The sequence below is a fragment of the Citrus sinensis genome, chromosome 3 (genome assembly GCF_022201045.2).
Source record: "Citrus sinensis cultivar Valencia sweet orange chromosome 3, DVS_A1.0, whole genome shotgun sequence".
In the NCBI taxonomy this organism is placed as follows: domain Eukaryota; kingdom Viridiplantae; phylum Streptophyta; class Magnoliopsida; order Sapindales; family Rutaceae; genus Citrus; species Citrus sinensis.
Genome location: NC_068558.1, coordinates 45,985,743 through 46,008,450, shown reverse-complemented (window position 1 = coordinate 46,008,450; position 22,708 = coordinate 45,985,743). Strand labels below are relative to the sequence as shown.

At 34.5% G+C, this 22,708-nt stretch overlaps 4 protein-coding genes across 4 annotated transcripts; 1 reads left to right on the top strand and 3 right to left on the bottom strand.

Moving 5' to 3' along the window:
- Positions 1–1,015: 1,015 nt before the first annotated feature.
- Positions 1,016–2,929, bottom strand: LOC102631215 (uncharacterized). Its single transcript, XM_006492276.4, has 2 exons — positions 2,178–2,929; positions 1,016–1,984 (listed from the first exon to the last, which is right to left on the bottom strand). The coding sequence occupies exons 1-2, from the start codon at positions 2,611–2,613 to the stop codon at positions 1,422–1,424; spliced, it is 999 nt and encodes a 332-aa protein (XP_006492339.2). The 5' UTR covers positions 2,614–2,929; the 3' UTR covers positions 1,016–1,421.
- Positions 2,930–5,074: 2,145 nt separating this feature from the next.
- LOC102611552 (hypothetical protein) lies at positions 5,075–7,578 on the bottom strand. The gene is made up of 2 exons (XM_006492384.3): positions 6,919–7,578; positions 5,075–6,173 (listed from the first exon to the last, which is right to left on the bottom strand). The coding sequence occupies exons 1-2, from the start codon at positions 7,364–7,366 to the stop codon at positions 5,614–5,616; spliced, it is 1,008 nt and encodes a 335-aa protein (XP_006492447.1). The 5' UTR covers positions 7,367–7,578; the 3' UTR covers positions 5,075–5,613.
- Positions 7,579–11,479: 3,901 nt separating this feature from the next.
- On the top strand, positions 11,480–13,192 carry LOC102630922 (probable cytochrome c oxidase subunit 5C-3). The gene is made up of 2 exons (XM_006492275.4): positions 11,480–11,634; positions 12,760–13,192. The coding sequence occupies exon 2, from the start codon at positions 12,786–12,788 to the stop codon at positions 12,975–12,977; it is 192 nt and encodes a 63-aa protein (XP_006492338.1). The 5' UTR covers positions 11,480–11,634; positions 12,760–12,785; the 3' UTR covers positions 12,978–13,192.
- A 2,168-nt stretch (positions 13,193–15,360) lies between these two features.
- LOC102630412 (probable glutamyl endopeptidase, chloroplastic) lies at positions 15,361–20,633 on the bottom strand. The gene is made up of 11 exons (XM_006492274.4): positions 20,311–20,633; positions 18,978–19,959; positions 18,740–18,868; positions 18,071–18,370; positions 17,532–17,990; positions 17,353–17,418; positions 17,036–17,096; positions 16,786–16,935; positions 16,476–16,613; positions 15,971–16,281; positions 15,361–15,669 (listed from the first exon to the last, which is right to left on the bottom strand). Coding segments are annotated over exons 1-11 (2,862 nt in total). The 5' UTR covers positions 20,576–20,633; the 3' UTR covers positions 15,361–15,668.
- Positions 20,634–22,708: the final 2,075 nt, after the last annotated feature.

The following is a 22,708-nucleotide window of genomic DNA, read 5'->3' as shown; positions in this document are numbered from 1 at the left end:
ATAGATTTATTCTCTCAAAACCTCTTACTTCAAGTGTACAGCCGCCTACGGACATACGCATTAACTGAAGCCCTCCTTTCATTATCTTAAAATTCCTTATATTTATATGGGTTTAGGTGGGATAAAATTAAATGAAAAATTTGTGTCCTCTTTATCACTATTTTATTTTTCATTTAATTTAATATTTTAATAAAAATTAAACGTAGAAGTTAATTTTATAATTTTGAATCAATAATTTTATTTTATTTAGAATATCAAAATTTTATTCATTAATTTATTTAAACTAGAACTGAATATTAAACATAAAAATAATCAACTATCTTTTTATACCAATATTGAATATTAAGTATTAAGGTCAATAATTATCAATATAATTTTAAAATATTATATTATTTAAATACTTATTAACTTTATTAAATTAAATTAGTATAGTCCTGTCTAATATTATACCAAACAAAAGATAGTACTATATCTAATCCAACCTAATCCAATATAATCTAATCTAATTTAATCCTAAAAACTAATCTAATCCAATCCCGACTTCCAAACGTAGCCTAAGAGTTACAAATGATATAGAAATTATAAAACATGAATTAAACATTTATCTTTTTTGTGGATATTCATCTTATTTTATTTTTTTATAATATTCACAGTGAATAATATTTGTATCAAGTTTTTTATTATATCTATTTTTAATAAATTATATAATTTATAAATTTGTTTATTCTAATTCAATCAAAATAAAAATAAAACTAAACCTAAGCAACCGGTTGGAAAAACCGATTGCTGTCGGTTACAATTGTTGTTGGGCCGCTGGTCGTGTTTGGAAGTTGCGACATTGGAATGAGCAAAGTAAAGGCATCTTGTGACCTTGCCAGAGAAAGATCAGATTAGTGTGGTTTCGGAAGAATAATAATATTTTCATGATTTTCATTGCGATGAGGCGGATGGATTTAGCAGTACTCTGGCATTTCAATCGGTTAAATGTCTTACAGGAAAATATAATTAGGCAGAATGATAACAAAGGAATTTTGATTAATTCTTGAACAATGGATTGGGTGAACTTCTAATGTTTTGAGTACTGAAATAAATTACAACAAAGACGACCTTGGTGTTGAGAGAAATACTACTTGCTGCCCTATTACTATCTCTACTCAATTGGCCCACTTTATATTCATCCTGTAGCACCTCTGCTTATGCTCTATCTGTAGCACCTCGGCTTATACTGTCTTCTTACTCTCTTCGCATTCATAACACAAGTACTTGAAAACGCAACAGCGTCTTGTTTCGTTTTGCTTTTAATTGATACAATACAAAAGCAATGGACACCGTCGAAGTCAAAGCTACAAAACGGAATAGCATGACCATCTGTCGTAGATGAATCGTAGAGATAGAGGAGCTTATATCTTCTATATTATCAATCAATTATTAGAAAACACTGCCTCAACTAGGGCATGCTTCTTCTTGGGGTATCCAAAGCCAAGCATGTGGTTAAGATACACCCTACCATCTTTTACAGTTGCAGCTGTGGCCAAGCGGTGAACAGGCCCGCTAAATTTGGCGACTACGGCGGCTGTCTCCCACCCATCAGAACTCTCCACCAATCTGGCAGAAGGGTTCCCTGCAACTACAAGCTTAGTCGGAGACAAGAGCTCTAGACCATCTCCAAATGACAAGGGACCGCCAGCTACCCTAATTAGCTTAATCTCCTCACCCTCGCCGACGCCGTCGACAATATCAATCTTAAACAAATTGCCACTGAAGGTGTGAATAACTATCAAGAACCCATCTGGATGGTATACGATTCCGTTTAATCCAACTAAGTTCTTGTACCACTCTTTGGGAGTAAAGAGAGGGCTACTAATGATGGATAGGAACTCACCCTTCACCCCTACCTTCCAAATTTTACTGCCTGTAACATCGGTAACATATGCATTACCTTCTGCATCAACTGTTACATCGTCTGCACATGATTTCCCATCACCTGCAACAACATCTAAGATTTTGAAGTGTTCGATTTTTCAAAAGAAAATATGTGAACTGGATCTGTGTCTGCTGGAAATTCGCAAATCGCAATGTCGCATCCATAAGATTATGAGCATATTTATTATTGCAAGGATAGATAAATAAATGAGGATGTTTGAAATTAAAATTGAAATACTATAATTATTAATTACTTGGACCACTGAGTTGGGTAAGGAATAGACGGTTCCACGTGGACAAATCGTAAGCGGCCACCGCGCTGTATTTATTTCCAAACACGTCTGCAGCGACCACGAGGAGACGATTCCTAGGATGGTCAAGGACGAGGCCAAGCGACCCATTGCCAGTCAATTCGAGGTCTTTGACCAGCGTGACCTCTTCTAGAACAGTCCCGGGTGGGTAATCATCGGGTACAGCGACCTGACCGATTCCTCCGTCTAAAAAGGAGACGATGAATCGACGGCCGGAGTCATCCCACTTGGCGCACTCGCGAAAGAAGCTGGAACTGTGGTAGTGGTACACGTGGGTGGCAGGATTGGCTCTCTCTTGAGAGATTATGTAGGCGACGGGAATGGCTGAGATTACGAAGAAGAACAGTAGCGATTTGGCGGAGCAAAGTGAGAGCGCCATTGCTTTGTCTTTGTGAGGGTGAGAGACACAACATAAACAAATCAGAGAGAGGTTGGGCTTCGGCTTTTGACAATAGCCGCTTCCTTTGGTTTGGTCGCAATGTTAGATGGGGAGTTAGTGTTTGGTAAGCCGGTATCCCGTGGGTGTTGTTGCTGTGTAGATAGGGCGTTGTGACTTGTGACTTAACAGGGAAAAATTTTATACAGACGAAACAAACGAATGGCATCTGGGTATTTGGAATCATAAATTAAATAAATAAGTGACATAGTAATAAGGATCCCCCTAAATTAAATAACTAAATGACATATTATTGGCTCTTTATATTGTTTGTTTGGATGTTCGTTTTGTCCCTTTCTCCATTATTGAGTTACTTTATATGATTTCTATTTTTTTATAATTTTATTTAAATTACTATGCTTTGTTGATTTGGCTCTTGTGAATAAATTTATTGTGCTCCAATTTGGACTATCGTTGCTTTTGAAACTTTTATAAATTGTGGATCACACTTTTGTTTAATTTTGAATAATTATATATGTGTACTGAAAATAGTACAAAATTTAGGTAAAACAACACAACAAACAAAAACAAATTGTTATCTTATAATGTACTTTTTTTTTATCTGTAGTTAAATTGTTTTATTTTTTCGTTTCTCCATATTGTGTTGCTATGTTTGCAAATAATGAGATAAGGAATTAAAATTGAGAAATGAGAACACCATTTATCCAGTACAACACAAATTAAACCCTTAGAGGCCCCAAAATTAGAAAATGGCCTCGACGAGGGCATGCATCATCTTGGGATATCCCAGGCCATATATTTAGTTAATATACACTCTTTCATCTTTCACAGCTACCGCCGTCGGCAGCCGATGAGCAGGCGCGCTTAATTTGCCGATGACAGAAGCAGTTTCCCAGCCATCAGAGCTCTTCAACAATCTAGCAGTAGGAATCCCTGCTACCACAAGCTTTCTTGGAGACAGTATCCCCAGTCTCTCTCCAAACGTTAATGGGCCTCCAACTACCTTAATTAACTTAATTTCTTCATCTCTCTTGCTGCCTGTGTCAATTTTAACCTTAATCTTAAACAAACTGCCACTTGAATGGTGAACGACAATCAAGAACCCATCTGGATGATAAACAATTCCGCTACCCAGTCCTGCGTTTGTACCATTCTTTTGGATCAAAGAGCGGGCTTCTAATGGTCTCTTGGTAACTTACCAATTACTATCAACCCCTACCTTCGTAATTTTATTGCCCAATACATCAGTAACAGAGGCATTACCTCTTTGAATCAACTGCTACGTCATCCGCAAAGGAATCCCGTCAGTTTGCCACCAGCTGAACTAACAAATTTTAAGTGAAAAGAAACACCACAACAACAATAAAATGTGTATATTATCTGTTTATTTCAATTTAAAGATTCAGTTGGGCCCTTTTGTTGGGTGAGACACAAAAGTGTCCACGTTGAAGATCATAAGCTGCAAGCGCCGGTGACAGCCACAGGGAACCGATTCCTAAGCCAGTCAATGAAGATACTGACCGAGGAATTACCAGCCAAGTCGACGTCTTTGACTAGCGTGACTTCATCTAGAACAGTTCCCGGTGAGTAATCATCATTCATCAGGTTCGGGTACTGAGACCAGACCAATTCCTCCCTCTGCAAAGGAGACAATGAATCGACGGTTGGAGTCATCCCCCCTGGCGCATTCACGGAAAAAGCCGGAACTGCCGTAGTAGTACACGCGGGTGGCAGGAGAGAAATGATGCAGGCAAAGGGAATGGCTGAGACGAAGGAAAATAACAGGATTGTTTTTATGGGGCAAACTGAGAGCCATTATTAGCCAAAAGAAGAAGTGAGAGTGAGAAGCTCGCGGGTAACACTGAGGAAAGGGATTAGCTGTTACTCCAACCGGCAGGCGTTGACTCCTCCATGCTATTCAGCAATTATATATGGGATTTAAAAAAAAAATTAATAATTTAACGAAACATTATCCTCTCCTAACGTGAGTTATACTGATCTTTTAAAGATTTTCTATCATGTATTTTTTAATATTAGTGTATGGGAAAATTTTAACTTTTTTTATTTTTTTTATTTATTAACAATTAATTAATAATTAATTGATTTGCTCATAACATGATCAGATCAGAAGACAATCTTGATCCTAATTTAACATGCAACCTTCATAATTGAAATGATCTGTCCTCAATTTTTCATCATTTTATGTTAATTATCTATTTATAATAATATACTGAATTAAATATTATTTTTATTCAATAATTACCGATCCTAATAATTAAAAAAAATCATTTGAACCCAAATTCGTGAGTAATATAAGTAGTACTTAATAACCCTTTTTTCAACTTCTTTTTTTATCTTATTGGTTACTACATTTTAATAAGAAATCTACTAAGATTTGGCAATCTACTTTCATAATACTTAAGAAGATATTTATTCTTATTCAATTTGTGAAAGAAAAACTTTCACTGATATTTAAGAAGATATTTATTTCTGCTCACATTTGTGAGAAAAAAAATGTTTAGAGTGCTGTCAAAACTCAACCTTATGACCTCAATTCAATCTCAAATTCAATTTCACTTATTTGATTGAAACATGTTTATATTCATCAACACAAAATTATGTAAAATTGTAAGTGGCTTAAAATAATAATGACTACAACTTATATCACTCAAGAGTATTTGATTTAATAAATTTCACTCCTGGCGTTGAGGTTTGCTAAAAAAAATAATAACAATAACTAAAACCAAACAATCACAATTAACACTAATAAACTTCTCCATGCAAAGAAGAAAACAGTTTTAAAAAAAAATCTGAAACTTAGAACACTGTGTAGTACATCATCACCAAATAAGTTAACTATGTTCAGTGGAACAATCAATAATACAAAATCCAAAAGAATTCTTCTCCTTCAAAGGGTAAAGCAACATAGCGTCATAATTAACGACATAGTTGAGTTGAGGAGCTCAGCTGTGTTTCCAAGTTTTAGAAAACAGCCTCGACGAGAAGATGTTTCTTCTTGGTGTTGGGGAATCCCAGGCCAAGCAAATGACTCAGGTACACCCTACCATCTTTCACAGTAGCAGCTGTGGCCACCCGATGAGTAGGCCCATTAAATTTGGCCACGACCGAAGCCGTTTCCCATCCATCGGAGCTCTCCACCAATCGAGCTGAAGGATAAGGATTTCCTGCTACCACAAGCTTAGTTGGAGACAGCAGCGCAAGACCATCTCCAAGTGACAATGAGCTGCCTCCTCTTAGCTCGATTAACTTAACTTCTTCCTCTTCTTTGCGAATGTCAATCTTGAACAAATTGCCACTGCACATGTGAATGACTATCAAGAACCCATCCGGATGGTATACAATGCCGTTTAGGCCAAACACGTTTTTGTACCACTCTTTTGCAGTAAACAGTGGGCTTCTAATGATCGATAACAACTGACCCTCCACCCCTACCTTCCAAATTTTACTGGATACGACATCGGTGACGTATGCATTACCTTCTGCATCAACCGCTATATCATCCGCCGTAGATTTCTCCTCACCTGCACCACATATATATATATGCAATGTCGATTTATCAAATACCAAATTAATGCTACAATGCATGTAACAAGGTGTTGTTGTTCATGACCTGATTAATTACACCATTATTAGTTATCACTATATGTGTATGTATAACAAGTCCATTCTAATAATAATAAGATATCTCTCATTTTTCATTAAAATGAGAAATAAGTTGGAAAACTAAAAAACACAAATTTCAATCACTAATTAAACTAAACGATCACATAAACTAATAATATACGTGGCCATGTTCGCAGGATACTTTTGTTGTAAATCAATAAATTTTAGGCTTAAGATCAATCAGAATATTTTTGAAATCAATATTCACTTAAAAAAGGCGGAGCAAATTTTTATGAGCCAGCATGCACTTCTTCAAGTGTTGGGACAGCCAGCGCTATCTTATCATTTTATGGCTGTAAAACAGATTTCACATGAACATAGTTAACTTATTAACTTCAACTAGAATATTCTTCAATGAAATGGTGGACCGGCCCTGTTCATAGAGAAAGAAGTCATAACAAGACATCCAATATTATCCATCGCTGAAGTTGATTACAATTACCGTGGTGTACGTACGTATGTATTATGTAATTGGACGGATTTGTTAATCACTTTTCGAACAGTGGCTCCATACTTAGAAAGTCAACTTCTGAAAGCTCATGATTTGCAGTAACAAACAAAGGAGTAATGATTTTCATTTTCATTTTCATTTTCTACACTTACTTTTGCCACTGAGCTGGGTGAGAAACAAACGCTTCCAAGTAGACAAATCATAAGCGGCAAGCGCACTGTATTTATTTCCTAAAACATCGGTAAACGCCACAAGGAGCCGATTCCGAGGCCGGTCAACGGCGATCCCCATGGTAGCATTGCCGACCACGTCATCCTCTTTGACCAGTTTGACTTCTTCTAGAACAGTCCCTGGTGAATATTCGTCGGGCACCAAGACCTGACCAACTCCTCCATCTAAAAAGGAGACGAGAAATCGACGGCCTACGTCGTCCCACTTGGCGGTCTCACACAAGAAGCTGGGGCTGTGGTATTGATACACATGGGTGGCCGGCTTGGCCATGGCTATAGCTAGCTCGATAGAGATGATATAAGCAATCGGAATGGCCGAGATTATGAAGAAGAAGAGGAGTGTTTTAGTGAAGCAGAGCGACAAGGCCATTATTATTTATTACTTGGTGATTGTGAGAGGAAGAGGAGAAGGAGAACGCAAGGAGGGTGTTTTGGCCGTTTCAGTACTTTGTTTTTTGCCATGGCATTGGCCACTGTTTATAGAGGAAGTTAGTTTATTTTATTCAGAAATGCTAAATTCAGAGATAATAATATAAAAATAAATTACAAAGGCCTAACTGATACTATCATGAGTCTGACAGATACCTAGCTAGGTCATGATACATACATCATACAGACACACAGGGGCGGACGCCATGTAAGACTAAAGCGTGCCATGGCCCCCCCTGGGTTTTAAAATATTTTGAGATTTTTGAATAAAATATGAATAATTTACACACTGATCCCTGTACAATTAAGTTTGGCCCCCCCTTAAATTTATAAGTTTAAATTTGACCCCCCTTAAATTTCCTCCTGAGATCCGCCCCTGCAGACACACTCATCTTGGATACTTTTCATTTTGCTCTTAAATCAAAGACGAGAATACAAATAGATTTGTTGTGCTGAGATTTGGAGCTGATTGTTCATTTTCAAACTAGTAAAGATTCTTGGTTTTCAATCCTCAAATTTATACTCTGCTTTTATGTCTTTTCTTATTGTTGCTTTGCTCGAGATTGAGATGTTGTTACCCACCATCGATTGTCCGAAATAAATTTGAGGATACACAATAACCACCCTCTGATTTCTTACGTTAGAGCGTGCCTTCATTTGGTATACATGTTGCAAACGAGTCCTCGTACTGATCTTCAGGCAGAGCATTACTTGGAAACCTGCTATCAGCGGTTCTTCGTGTATGCATATGATAACACTTGATAAGCTAAGCAATGATCTAACAGTTTAAGCATTAAGAACACATTGCAGGAAAAGCAGAGAGTGCTGACATTCACAAGTGAATTTCACTCAACAATAGAGATACTGACAGTAGTATTGGTTACTGCCCTAAAGATAACGTTACAGAGAAGCTATCTCTCCCGCGACTCTCAATCTAAGCTCTCAATACAAATCTAAAGATCTGATTCTTCTGAGACAAGAAACCAATCTAAACCTTTTAACTAATTCTGTTTTAACAGCCAGTTAACTGAGTTTTGGCTCTCAGCTAGGAAATGGATGTCACTTGCAATGCTACTTCAGCAAAATTGATTTACCAGAGTTTCCAGCCCTCAGATACGTCACAAGTTTCAACTTCAATTTGCAGCAGACGAGCATAGCAAATTCAGTCTACAAAATAGATCAATATAAATAACCAAATAGCGAGAAGTAGAACTAGAACCTAGGAAATTTTCTAAATTCGTGATTATGCCAGTTACTCAGGAGATATTGTGCAGCATGTTGTGAAAACCAAATAAATTAAAAATACTTTTGTGGGCATTATCATATAAAGTTATTATAAAAAAAGGATCATGAACCATTGGTCGGAGAAGAAACCTTTTATTCTAGTACTCTAGTTGGACATATTGATGATCTCTACATCTAATGAAATCCTTCGTGTAAAAAATCCACAAGCTGTGGGCTACCTTCTCCACTGGCACCAACTGTTTCGTTTCCAGAATCTGTGGCACCTTTGCTTACATCATCTTTACACGGCTCAATGCATGCACTTACCGTCAGAAGTGTTTGAGACAATATTTCTGAAGCCATCTGTCAGTCTCCCAGTTAACATGCATGACATACTCACGTGCAGCATAGATATGATTCTCAAAGGGAAGAATGACTAGGCCACAAAGAGCACATATCCTTTTAGAACATCGAAGAATCATTCTGACTACTCAATGTGCAAATGCAAAAATATGCCACAAGATAATGAATCGGCTACAAAATCATTAAAAATGTTTTTCAAAGTCAAAATAATTAATGTCAAATAATGAGATAGCGAGATTAGTTCTACTGAAGATATTGGATTATTAATTGGTGCATAGAGTTAGTTTCACAAAAGAAGAGGAAGATGAAGCTTTCAAATGACCCGCATGGGAACTAGTCCAAATTTATCATCATATTCTTCATGGATAAGCAAGATCGGCTTCTGAATTTTATTTGCAGACATGAAAGGGCTCATCTCTACATAATTACTGGTAGCCTCCCACAGAGTTCTGAACTCGTTCTGAGATAGTCATATATGCATCAAAGTAGGAAACAAAACAAAGGAGAAATGGAAGAGTATTTTGGTAACTATGATTATGTTGCTACCTGAAAACCAAAAGGTGTAAGTGTTCTGTTGTAAGCTCCAGAACGAGCAATTCCACAACAGAAAAGATAGGGAGCATGTGCTAGTTGGTTATCAGTCATGAATGCTCCATAGGAATGTCCTCCCAACAGCAATTTTGCTTGGATGAGCCCACCTGAACAGGCGCAGCATCAGAAATGTTCTATTAAAAAACTATACTCAGGACCAAACCAAATTCCTATGACAATCTATTAGGTGGTGTTTGGTTTTAAGAAAGAGTAGGAGAGGAGTGGAGAAGCGAAAAAAAAAGAGAAGTGTGTAAAAATTAATTGTTATTATTTGGTTTCACATTAAATTTGAAAAGAACAAAATTACATATTTTTTCTTTGGATAAATATACCCATTATCTTTAATGTTAATAAATAAATTAATTAATTAAACTATGAATTAATTTAATCTAGAGATAAATTAATGACAAAATATTTAATTTTATATTATATTTTTTAATTCATTCATTATTATTTTATAATCAAAATAAGTAGCATCGCATAACTAGTTATATGTTCGATTTAGTTTCTAAATATTTATGATTATTGAAACAATAATATATTAACGTAATGAAGTTACCTAGTTAAATAGAGAAATTTATTTTTTATTTTTTAATTACAGCATCAAGTCATGGACAGCGGTTGACCGCTGCCGCCGCCATTGACCACCGTTGATATCGCGTTGAATACATAATAATGATTATAAATGGACAATTTACTCGTTGAAAGTGTTAATTTTGCAGAAAATACACTATATGATTGGAAATATGAGAGTTAAAAATTTTCCCAAACATTTAAATAAGATTTGAGATAAATAACAATGTATATTAGCATTTCTAACTTCTATAGAGTTGTAAATCGGCTCATGAGGATCCCATTGGTATCGGTTTTGATGGTGAAGCGCGTCTTCAGTAAAACTTCGGCAAGTCTCCAATGACTGTCTGGCGATTCACTTTACTGTTTTTTCTTTTTTCAAATAAGTTTATCCTATTAATTTAAGAAAAAAAATATAAATTATTTGCACTTTAATTTATTTAAAATTAATTTTATTTAGAGGAATATTAGAGTTTTTGTGTTCCAATAGATGAGGAATTTAAAATCCTTACTCATTGATAAGAAATACAAATTCTTCAATTTGATGGAAATTGAATTTTGACGGAAATTCAATTCTATTAAACTTGGTCCAACCAAACAGTGGAAAGTAGAAAAGAAATCAAAATTTTCTCCTCTCCCCACTCCTCTATCCCCCCAAGCAAACATGACCTTAATATTTACAATCCTAATAAATCATTTATATGATGACATATATCTGAGTACTCAATGGACCGTATATATTTTTAAATATTTAGAGAAAATTAATTTTAATAATGCACACGACAGAATCAAATCTCAATCTAAATCTATAAAAATTAAATAATAGTTTACAATAATATTTTATTTAATCACGTTGAATTGCATATTACATATTCTCAGTTTGATATAGGATGTGTTTGGGATTAAGTTGTTAAAAGCTACAGTTGTTATGGAGAAAAAACTATAACTATGAAACAAAAGTTACTAATATATAATACATGTAAATTTTAAATAATAATTTAATAAAATTATTAAAGATATAATAGAATTTTCATTATACAAGTGAAAAATCATATCAATTTAACTTCTTAGCTGCAGTAGCTAATGTTTACTAAACACTTTAATACTGTAACTTTTAAACTATAACTATTCAACCTCAATCAATCCAAAGGTACACATAAATTTGTCATTAAAAATATGGACATTGGGGCGCAAAACATTTGTTACCAACACAAACCTATAAGCTGCGGTTATGCTATTCCAACCTCGGTGCAGAACGCTGTAATGTCACCAAACAAACACTCCACTTCGAAAATTGTCTTGGCCGAAATTACATTAGTAACGCCACGCAAACAGGGGCAAAATAGGAATTTGATGTATCAGAAGACATAAAACCCAATAGGCAATGAGGTCCTCACTTCTGTTATTGTGCTCAATCTGACTCGTGCTATTCGCTTAATCGGTCTCGTCTCCGCCCGGGTAAACCCCCCTTCCATCTCTCTTTCTTCATCCAGTTGTTTCATCATCTTATATTCGTTTAATCTCTCTCATAAGATCTGGCTCTTTATATCTGTTAACTGTTATTTCGATTTACTCGTGTGTGTATATATGATTGAAGCGTCGTCGTATCGTTCGTAATATGGCTGAGATCTGTGATCATCTCTAGTTTTCCTAGCGTAGACCATAGTTATTATAATATTTTTATTTAAATAATGATTTCTTTATTCAGGATTATTTCGATTTAGTTAAAAAGAGCCTTTTTTTGTCAAACAATCATATCATATCCTATCGTCTGTTTGCTTTTACTATTTATTTTATGAAATAACAGAAAAAGCAGGATTATCAAGACTTTTCAAGAGCCTGATAATTCTCACGAGGCATTTGTTTGATTAGGTTGTATACTCTTTGAAATTTTGGTTGGTACAGTTGTTTTTGCTTTTTAATTACTTTTATAATCATGTCATTGAACTTTGGTCCGGTTGGATTTCATTTACCCAGAAAATGACTTTGATGTATAGACGTTCTTTGCTGTGACATGGCAATAAAGTAATATAGAATGTATTTATTTATTTGCGGATTGTGAAGCATGTGAAAAACAGATGTTGGCATCAAATACTAAAATGGTGTTTTACATTGTTGATGATATTATGAATGATTGTAATGAAAAGCTTGGTCTGAGTTAAAGGAAAAGTTTGTTAAGAAATGATGTAATTAATAGGCTTTCTAATCCTCAGCTTTGGTTATTATACAGAAAGTGATGCTAAACATAGTTATATTGGGAGCCATATAGTTTCTAGGGAGCCATATGGTTTCTAAACATAGGGATCTAGTTAAGTGAAGTTGAGCTAAGTTCCAGAATGCTTCGGCAGACGGGCTCGAGCAATATCATTTCAGTATTTGTGTAGGAGTTTTGCTTCAAATATGTGACAAGCCATGAGCATGGTACAAGCAGGCAGTGGTTGTAACTTTTTAGTAGTTGATGGGTTCTCATATGTAGTTGTTGCCATCTTGTCTTTCTATATCTTACTATGATTCACATATAAAGTTTCTTGGGATTTCTCTTTTCCTACTAACAGGGGAAAATCCTGTGTTTCTTGAATGTAGGTTTATAGCATTTAACTAGAAGTGAAATGGCTGGCCACAAGATTGCTCATGCCACCTTGAAAGGTCCAAGCGTTGTCAAGGAGATATGTTTAGGAATTACACTGGGGCTGGCTGCTGGTGGTCTTTGGAAGATGAATCAGTGGAATAATCAAAGAAAGTCAAGGGTATTTTATGACTTGCTAGAGAAAGGTGAAGTTAGCGTTGTTGTAGAAGAATAAAGTGTTTACGTTATCACGGTGATGATGTGGATGGCTTCAATGGTACTCTGATAATTTGGATTCTCCTTATTTGGCGCCTAGATCTCACATGATCTTCCATAGTTTGGGTTTTCAACAAATAAATTTTCTTTTCTGAGACTTGACTGATTGTTGGTTATGAAATTGTAAAGATTCTTGGTTCTCTTCATCAAGCATTATCTGTCTTGTTTACTTTATTTGAGATGTTCTTAGTTTGTCACCTGTTATGTTTGTGAATGACAAATTTGCACGTCTGGAACAAGAAATACATTCTTTTGAGTGCAACAAGCTTAACTCCATTGAGTTAGTTGTTCACTTTGTAGTCTCTTGCTCTATGGGTTTAGCGGTGAAGGCACAGGCAGGCAATTTGAATGTTATAGACAGCTCAGGAAATATCCTGATAGTTAGGCCATTGTTATGATGCTCTTGAGAGAAATGTTGAGAATACAATCATGCTCAATAATTTTCCTTTTGCTTTTGGTGGAGAGTATCGTGTTCGAGATAAGTGAATAGTTTTTTGAATTATGGGATTTTCAGATGGCACAGACAATGGCGTACATCGAAAGAGTTCAGTGTTCTGTAATCAATCTGCTAACCAGCTGTATTTTTTAAGAGTTAATCACGATTTCATCTATAATAATCGCTTCTGTTACCGAAAAGCTAGCCATAGCCATTTCTGAGAGTTTATTATTATTTCATCCATAGTAATCGCTCCTGATGTACTAAGCTAGGTATGGCCACAGCCAAATGACACTGGGCGAGATTAACGTACTTTTTTTTAATACAGCTTAACGTACTTAAAGACGGGTAAAAGCACGACTATGCTTTCTATATAATACGAGTAAAAGCACGCCTGTGGTTTCTATTGCTCGTTCTATTTTCTTTATGCAAATAAAGCGGCCAACAATATTTAAGTTCACTACCACTGAATACTGATTGTCAGAAACAAATTTAAGTAGAGTATAACTTCCATAAATTAATATTATTTGGAATTATATAAAATTTATTAATTAATAGATAAATTAATAAGTTATTAATTTATAAAGTGTATTTACCGTTCAATAAACATACAATTAATCAACTAAAAATTTATTGTATTTTATCAATTTAAAGATGATGCAGCATGTTACGCACATGAAAGCACCCACTTCATAATTTTTTATGGTAAATTATAGAATTCAACTCAAGAACTTGTAAATGCAATAAAAAAAAAAATTAGAGATAAGATCCAATATATATATAAATTTCAAGAAAAAACAAGTATCAATAAAGTTTTCAAGAAAAAACAAGTATTAATAAAGTACTATTTTATTTAATAAAATATTATAGTCAATTATATTTTTTATTTTAACAAATTATTAATGCAAAAACATTCATTGACCACTATTGTTTCACTCTTTATTAAAAAAACTCCGAAACTTTAATTTAAAATTTTTATTTTTATTTTTATTTTTATAATAATAATAATATATTTTTTAAATTATTATTATCAGCTATCTACCTAAAGTTTACAAAGTGTATCATTTTTACTTTTTTCCATTAACACCATAGAGGATTTTACATAACACTGAAATAATAATTATTTTGCCCTTGAACATAAAAAGAAATGACAAAATAAAATTCTTTTTGTAGTTGTTGGAACCAATAACGGCTACAAAACTAGCTATATAAATTTACCAAAATTATTAATTTGAAGATAAAAAATCACCGAAATAAGCACCCTAATTAATTTGTAACTCATTCACAACAAAAATCAGAACCTGGTGCTCATATATTCTATCGTGAATACATCTCTTCAATAACAATAATAAATCATTAATAAAAACAATTATAGATATCCAAAATACGTTCAAAATAATCATGAAACCAATTGTGAGAAACTTTCAATATTATACTTTGTTCCCATCAATAAAAAATAACAACATAAAATCACTTATGGGGAACTTAGAATTTACAATTTCTTGCTATTATCCAAAATACAACACGTTCCAAGAGTATCTAAAAACAACAACCAATAAGTTATTTTTTTAAAACATTCAAGGGCAAAATAATAATTTTATCAATATTCTGTTCAATCTTCTAACGATGTTAACAAAAAAGTAAAAAAGCAATACATTTTATAAATTTTAGGTGGAAAGCTACATAAAAAAATAATAATAAAATACCCAACATTAAGTGAACGGTAGATATTTATCTATTATTATGAGAATTTTCAGAAAAAAAAGTGTTATCTCATTAATTTATCGAAACTATTAATTTAGCCTACCCAAATCAGGATCGCAAGAAATTATTATATAATAGAAGTAATTAATTTATAAGTATTAATTTATAGCCATTATACTATATACACAACCTTTCGATCCTCTGTCAGAATAATCAGTGTTATTAAGTATTTGAAAAGGAGGTGAACCAAGAAAGAGCGCTTAATTAGTGTTGTCAGGTAATCTTGCTGCTACTCATCTGATCAGTGGGGTTTCATGATTCAGGTATAACAAATGGTCTTTTCATTACATTTTATTGTGCTTCTAAAAGGTTTAAATTGACGATGCAGAAGTTTCAGAGCGAGCAATCTGCACTGCTCAGCCTGGTATCCATTGGTCGTGCCCATTCTGTGGCATCCATGGGTTGCTGCTCCAATTGTAGGTAGTCCGCCGCAAGCATCAGCCAATTCAATCTACACAATAGCTTAATACAAATAACTGACTAGCCACAATCATATCCATACCTTAAAAAACATTTCAATACTTCTGACACTTATGCTAGTTAACCAAGAATATTGTGCCAGACATTTCGAAACCACTTAAAAGCAAGACAGTAAAATAAAAATAAAATAATTTTTTTTGGGGGGGGGTGGGGGTTGTGGAGAGAGTCATTGTCACAGGAATGAGGGCATCAAAAGTAGCTCATGGACCAAGGATAGGAAAACCTTTTATATTATAATACTCTATTTTTATACTGGAAAATAAATAAATTACCATAAGGATGACCTCGGAGCCAAATGACATCCATCATGCTCAAAATCTGCTTCTGTGCCTCCGCCTCCACTAGCAGCAACTGTTTTGTTTTGTAAATGTGGAGCACCTTTGCTTTCATCATCTTTACTCACCTTGAGGTCTGTACTACGATCAGCAGTGTTTGACACACAATATTTCTGCAGCCATCTGTCAGTTTCCCAAAGAACATGCATGATGCTCTCACGTGCAGCGTAGCCATGACTCTCAAAGGGAAGAATGACTAGGCGACAAAGAGCACCATGACCTTTCAGAGCATTGAAAAATCGATCCGACTGCATCATGTGTAAATGCAAAAGTAAGCAACAAAAAGCCAGCTATAAATTTATTACACTTGCTCAAAGTCAAACAAACAAAGCCAAATATTGAGATAAATGAGATTACTCCTGCTGAAAATATTGAGATTTTTAATTAGCTGATGGGCTCTTGTAGCTGGTGAAAAACAAGATAGAAGAAGCTTTCAAATGACCTGCATGGTTAACGTTCCCGAGTTATTGTCTTCTTCTCCGTGGACAAGCAAGATTGGCTTCTTAAGTTTATTTGCGGACATGAAAGGACTCATCTCTACATAAGTACTGGTAGCCTCCCAAAGAGTTCTGTCCTCATTCTACACCAGTTAACATGGAGGAAATCATATTTACATCAAAGTAAGAAACAGAACTAAGGAGAAATGGAAAGGGTCTTTTGTTAAAGATGGAAAAGGAAGATGAAACAGAACCAAGGAGAAACTAAAAGGGTCTTTTGTTAAAGATGGAAAGGGAAGATGGTTATGCCTTTACCTGAAAACCAAAAGGTGTAAGTGTTCTGTTGTAAGCTCCAGAACGAGCAATTCCACAACAGAAAAGATGGGGGGCATGTGCGAGCAGGTTAGCAGTCATGAATGCTCCATAGGAATGTCCTCCAACAGCAATTTTGCTTGGATGAGCCACCTGAACAAGCACAGCACCAGAAAAGTTATCTGTAAAAATATTTTAGTCAACACCACAGCGGTATGGATGTAGGATCCATACAAAAGGTCAAAAGGCTTACTCCACGTCGAACAACTTCCTCAACAGCAGCCTCTGCGCATGCAACCAATTGCTCCACAAACCTAATCAATTAATTGGTTAAATAGTGCATAGAACACTAATATAAAATTTTGTATACAGCATTCCACAGAATATCCCAATGGGGGAAGGCAGTAATTTGACATGAATTATGCATATTTACTTCCAACCGAAGAACCATCTATCAAGGTACCCCTTCTTTTTCCCAGTTAAATAATGGGAAACATTAGATGCTACAAACAATTAAATTATCCATATGAATGACAGCTAGACCCTATTCAAATATGCAGTATATGATACCTATCATTTGCCTCCTCATCACCTTCGCCAATAATAGGAGTTGTCGGACCACCTAAGATGGCAAACCTGCAGGATGAGAATTTAATTACAACTTGATCTAGCTTCTCCATATATAAGTATCAAAAATTTGTGTAGTAGGAAAACATAGAATGGATACAACAGAAAACCAAAGGCAGTACCCTCTAGCCAGCCAAAGAAGGACTGATGTTGAACCTATGCGCGGAAATTCATTAGGAGAACCACGAACTTGTCCAGCAGCATCTTTGCTTTTAAATTCTCCAGGGTAAGACCAGAACAGACATGGAAGAGGGCCATCTTTTGATGGATCATAGCCTGGGGGTAGATATAATGTTGCACTAAGTTGAACCCCATCTTTTCTCTGGTACTTGATCAGCTCTTTCTGCAATGATGCCAACTGAGGATATGGGTGAGGAAAATCGGTAATCTGGCAAGATTTCTTATCTGGCCAGCTCTGGATGTAATACTGGGTATTTTCAGTTTTTGACTCTTTTGAAGTCAGTATTTTCAACTGATTAAGATACAAGTCTCCTTCAGTCTGGTCAGACATTAAAGCAACAGTTGTCTCGTAGTATTTTTCCTTGTCACTCTCCCATATTCGTTCTTTGCTTCCTGTATTTCTGATGGAATTTGGTTTAGATAACTATGGCAGGGGGTAACACAATACAAGAAGGGAGAGTCAGAGATTTAAAGAGCTTACATGTCAAACAAATCAAGAAAGGGGATGTTCCCTTCTGGCGTAGCGCCATTTCCATTAAGTAAAATGTAAGTGCCTTCATCATTTTCCTTTTTAATCTTTGCTATCACATAAGTCCCAGTGGATGTTCTTCTCATCATGGGTGACCCAGGATCAGAATATACGTCTTCTGATGACCGATCAAACAGTATGCGTGGAGCCACATCTTTAGATCCAGGAGATATTACCCAGGTTCTTGTTCGCCTTGTTTTATACCAAGATTCATAAACTAGTGCCAGCGAGTCATCACACCAAGAAATCCCTCTGGGATAACGCCAAGATCACATATATCAAAACAAATTCCTGGGTTAAAACTTAGGTAGATTGGCAAAGCAAGTTTAAAGATTATACAGAGCAATTTAAATGCACACAACAAAGTTATGATTGAGTTCACAAGAATGGGAACCTCGTCCAATTTGGCTAGTGTTGACCTGATCTCTGGTATTCCATACTTAACTGGGAAATTCTGAGGTTTGAAAAGTCCTCAGAATACGCACACACACACACACCACACCATGAATATCATGAAAGGAAGCTCAATGATGTTTTCAGTGGATCCATTTTTCTCTAAATATCTATCAGGAGATAATTATGCAGAAAAACTTTGTCTAAACACAAAGCCCACATTCATACCCATAGCGAAGATCGAGTTTGTGTAAGATCTCTGGTCCTTCACCTTGTACAGGCTCTGCTTGCTGTGTGTAAATTATATCACGTGGAGTAACTTCTACTTTTGCATCACCTCCATCCTGTGTCTCTGCCCTAGAAACCCCAGTAGAATCTGATAGTTAGCTAAGATTTTTCACAATTCATAATCAGCAGTCACTAATATTCATGCACATTTATCCACACATTGAATTGAGATACATACCAGTATAGTGTTGACGGCTTATCTGATCTCCAATTGATTGATCGCATTCCTTTTCGGACGCTATTGAATGCAATGGGAATGTCCTCAGCAAGGGGCAAATCACAAAGTTCTCTGACAAATATTCCATCAGTTGTCCACACTCCTACCTGTCTCGGAAATCTTCCACAAGGTACTATAAAAGAATAAGGCCTGTGAATTGAGCTAATCAAAATGTACTTCTCATCTGGGGATGGGTCCAGTGACGTATATACAGCTGGAGGCCCAATTTCTTTTACTGTCCCATCCAAAGAAACCAAAACAAGCTGTGTGGTGGCATAGTAGTCAAACAAATCTTCATCGTACTCATCCTTTAGCAAATCCTGGAAGGTTCTAACTTGAATAATATCTCTTTTTTCATTAGATTGCATCTTCGGGCCTAAGGGAACCAAAGGTTTCTTTGGTGGGTCTCCTCGTAATAAAGGGATGGTGCAAACTAACAAAGTAGAGTTGTTTACCCAAACGAAATTATCAAAAATTGCATTTAGATAGATATCAGGTGACTGAAACAGTGGTCTAGCTTTTCCAGTGTCCACATCAGCTACCCAAACTCTAAGCTTACTGCTACTACTATCCTCCGCATCAATTCGGATACTAAAGGCTAGATGCTTCCCATCTTGTGACCAGGTGACAAAATTGAGCTTGGCACCATCAGGGAAGCCTTGTATCTCTATTTCCTGCCCTAGTTTACCATCGGGAAATAATTGATGTATCCCAATGCCAGTGTAGAATGACATCCGACTCCTAGTATTGCATTTGCCATCAATACGAAGACCAGCTAGCTTTTCCTCTGGCCTAGCCAGTTCCTCCAATGGTGGCAAAGCTCTTCGCTTGAGAAACAGTATTTTATCCCTTTGTGGTGAAAATGACAGTGCCGGAAGGGGTGGAGCATCCACAATTTCTCTAATCTCAGGAGGAGGAAGGCGATATCTGCCTTCTAAGTTGTCTGCGTCAAATGATTTGATATCATAACATCAACTAGCAAGGTAGTAATTGGATAACACAGCAGTTTTTTGCCTCACAAATATCATGAAAACAATTTAAACATAAAAAATTTATAAAAATATAATTTCATTTCAATCCATAGCGATAAGATTCTATCAAGAAGCATTTAAATTGTAAAATATTCCAGCAAATAAATGACTTAAGTTTACAAAACAAAATAGTATCCGCGATTTACAAAATACAAAAGTATTTGAACGGATAGCGCCATACTAATTGGTTTTATTAAACGATACTCCACTCGGAAGCAAATATGAAAAGAAACAATCAGTAATACAAATTCTGTCAATAGTACCTTCGTCTTCGGTGGCAACAGCATTTGAAGAAGATAAAGAGCCGTTAGTGCCGTCATTTTTGGAAGAAACTGAGTGTATAGGCACCAAGTGGTGCAGCCTGGAGGCTGTCATGGCGGTTGTGGTTTTGATGGAGTGAGTTCTCAGGTGGCCAGGGACACGGCCCAGTTTTAGACAGAGAAAGATCGGTGGGGAGAGAGATGATGGCGTGAGAAGCGAAACGCCTCGGTGACAGACTTTGTGAAGACCGCGCACCATTTGGTTCATTGATTCATCCTTTTTTCCCCTTGTCCGTTTTCTTTTTTTAGCCTACTTTCTCCGGACCAATCATGCGTCGTTGCGGTAACCGAAAAGAATCTTAGCGGCAAAAAGATAATTATTTGGTGCGGGCAAGTACATGGTGTGTTCAGTGAGCATGCAGGTCGGAACGTCACAATGTCGTCATAATTTTACGTGTTCGGTTTCTTCTTGTTGATTCGGTTGGGCCACTGTAGACATTAGTGATTAGTCTTTCCTATATCCCGGCTCTTTGCCATAAATTAGGATTTTCTTACATTCAACGAAACACAGCCATTACAATTTGAGAAAATATGGCGACAGTTTAGGACTTAATTTGTAAGTTTCTTCGTGTTTTGTTGTGTAAACTGTTACAAATGTCAAATGAGAGTAATTATGCTCTTTTTTTTTTTAGTAAAGTTCTATAATTAAGTATGGTATTCTTTGAATTAATAAGAAAAATTACGAGACTCCACTTATGTAATGTTTACATTTTGGAGTGGGAGTGAAGAATGTAGATTTCTCTCACTCTATGGGGAGGTAGGAGTGAGAATCCACTCTCCTTCTTTTATTTTTACCCTTATATTTAAAATAAAATAAATAATATTTAATAAAATAAAATAAATAATATTATTATATTATATTATAAATTACATTTATTAAAAATAATAATAATAAACATACTTATTTTATTAAATTTAATTAAATAAAATAAATAATATTATATTTATTTAAATAATATCAGTAAGTTATTTTATAAATTAAATTTATTAAAATAATAATATTAAACATATTTAAATATAATATTATTATATTTAGTTAAAAATAAGAATTTACATTGATTCTAAGTTAAAATTACTTAAAAATAATATTATTATACTCATAGAGAATTAATAATATTACTATATTCTATCTTTATTTGAAAATATAATATTATTATTTATTTAATTAATAATAATAAATATTTTATTTTAAGAAAATATTAATTTTGTACTATATTATCAATGATAATGTTTCATTTGTGTTGCTATTATTAATAATTTTTTATTTACATAATTCAAATTAAAATTAATAAAAAATTATGATTTACATAATTAAGAATATTATTAATTATTATTAATTTATAAATATAATAAAATAAATATTTTATTTTTCAAATATATATTTTTTATTAATTTTGTAATTAAAAATTACAATTCTTTAAATAAGGGTAAAACTGTAATTTAAAATTATTTACTCCTAATCCAAGACAATTTCATACTCTCATTTCAGTGTAAGTAAACAATTACTCTCACTCTCATTCCACACTCTTAATTTTAAGATTCCTACTCTTCAGGATTCTCACTCTAATCTAAAATGTAAACGCTACCTTAAAGATGGCTTTAAATGTAGGTATTTGCTTAGAGTACAAAGCCCATATTTTAATAACAATTTATTTTTTAGTTATTTTTTTAAGTGACGTATTATAGAAAATTCTATTTTTAGGCATTTTTCAAATTAATAATTATTCTACAATTAAGATTTATTTTTTTTATACCAACTCATATTTTCTAAACATTAATTAATTCATTTTTAGTCTGTACAAGGAAAAAAATTAATTTTTTTACCTTTTCATTTTTCTAAAATAATTAATTATTTAACATTAGAATCTTTGACTTTTAATACTTTTTTTAATTTATATTAAAATCTTTATTATCTCATAAATTAATTGACAGAGAATGAACAATAACTAAAAAATTTATTACTCTCTTCTCCACTAAGAGAATTGTTATATTCTAAGGCTCCATTTAGCACAACTGTTCAAATATAACTTTACTAAAAATATTGTAGTTCTTTGGAGGTTGATGTAAGATCTTATTCAAAATTGTAAATTTATTTTAATAAACAAGTTTTTAAAGTTATGATATAAAAAGAAGAGATTGTCGCACATAATAATATGTTTGAGGGCCATGTATCACTTGATCATCAGTTGATGTTTAATAATAGTTCAGGCAATCATCAAGTGTTTTGAGACTCGTCGAGCATAATAATGTGCTCGACAGCGCGCAACTAATCTTTCTTCGCAAAAGAAATGTTTTAACGTTGGGAAGTAAAAAATGGAGTATATTAGATAATTTAGTTTTT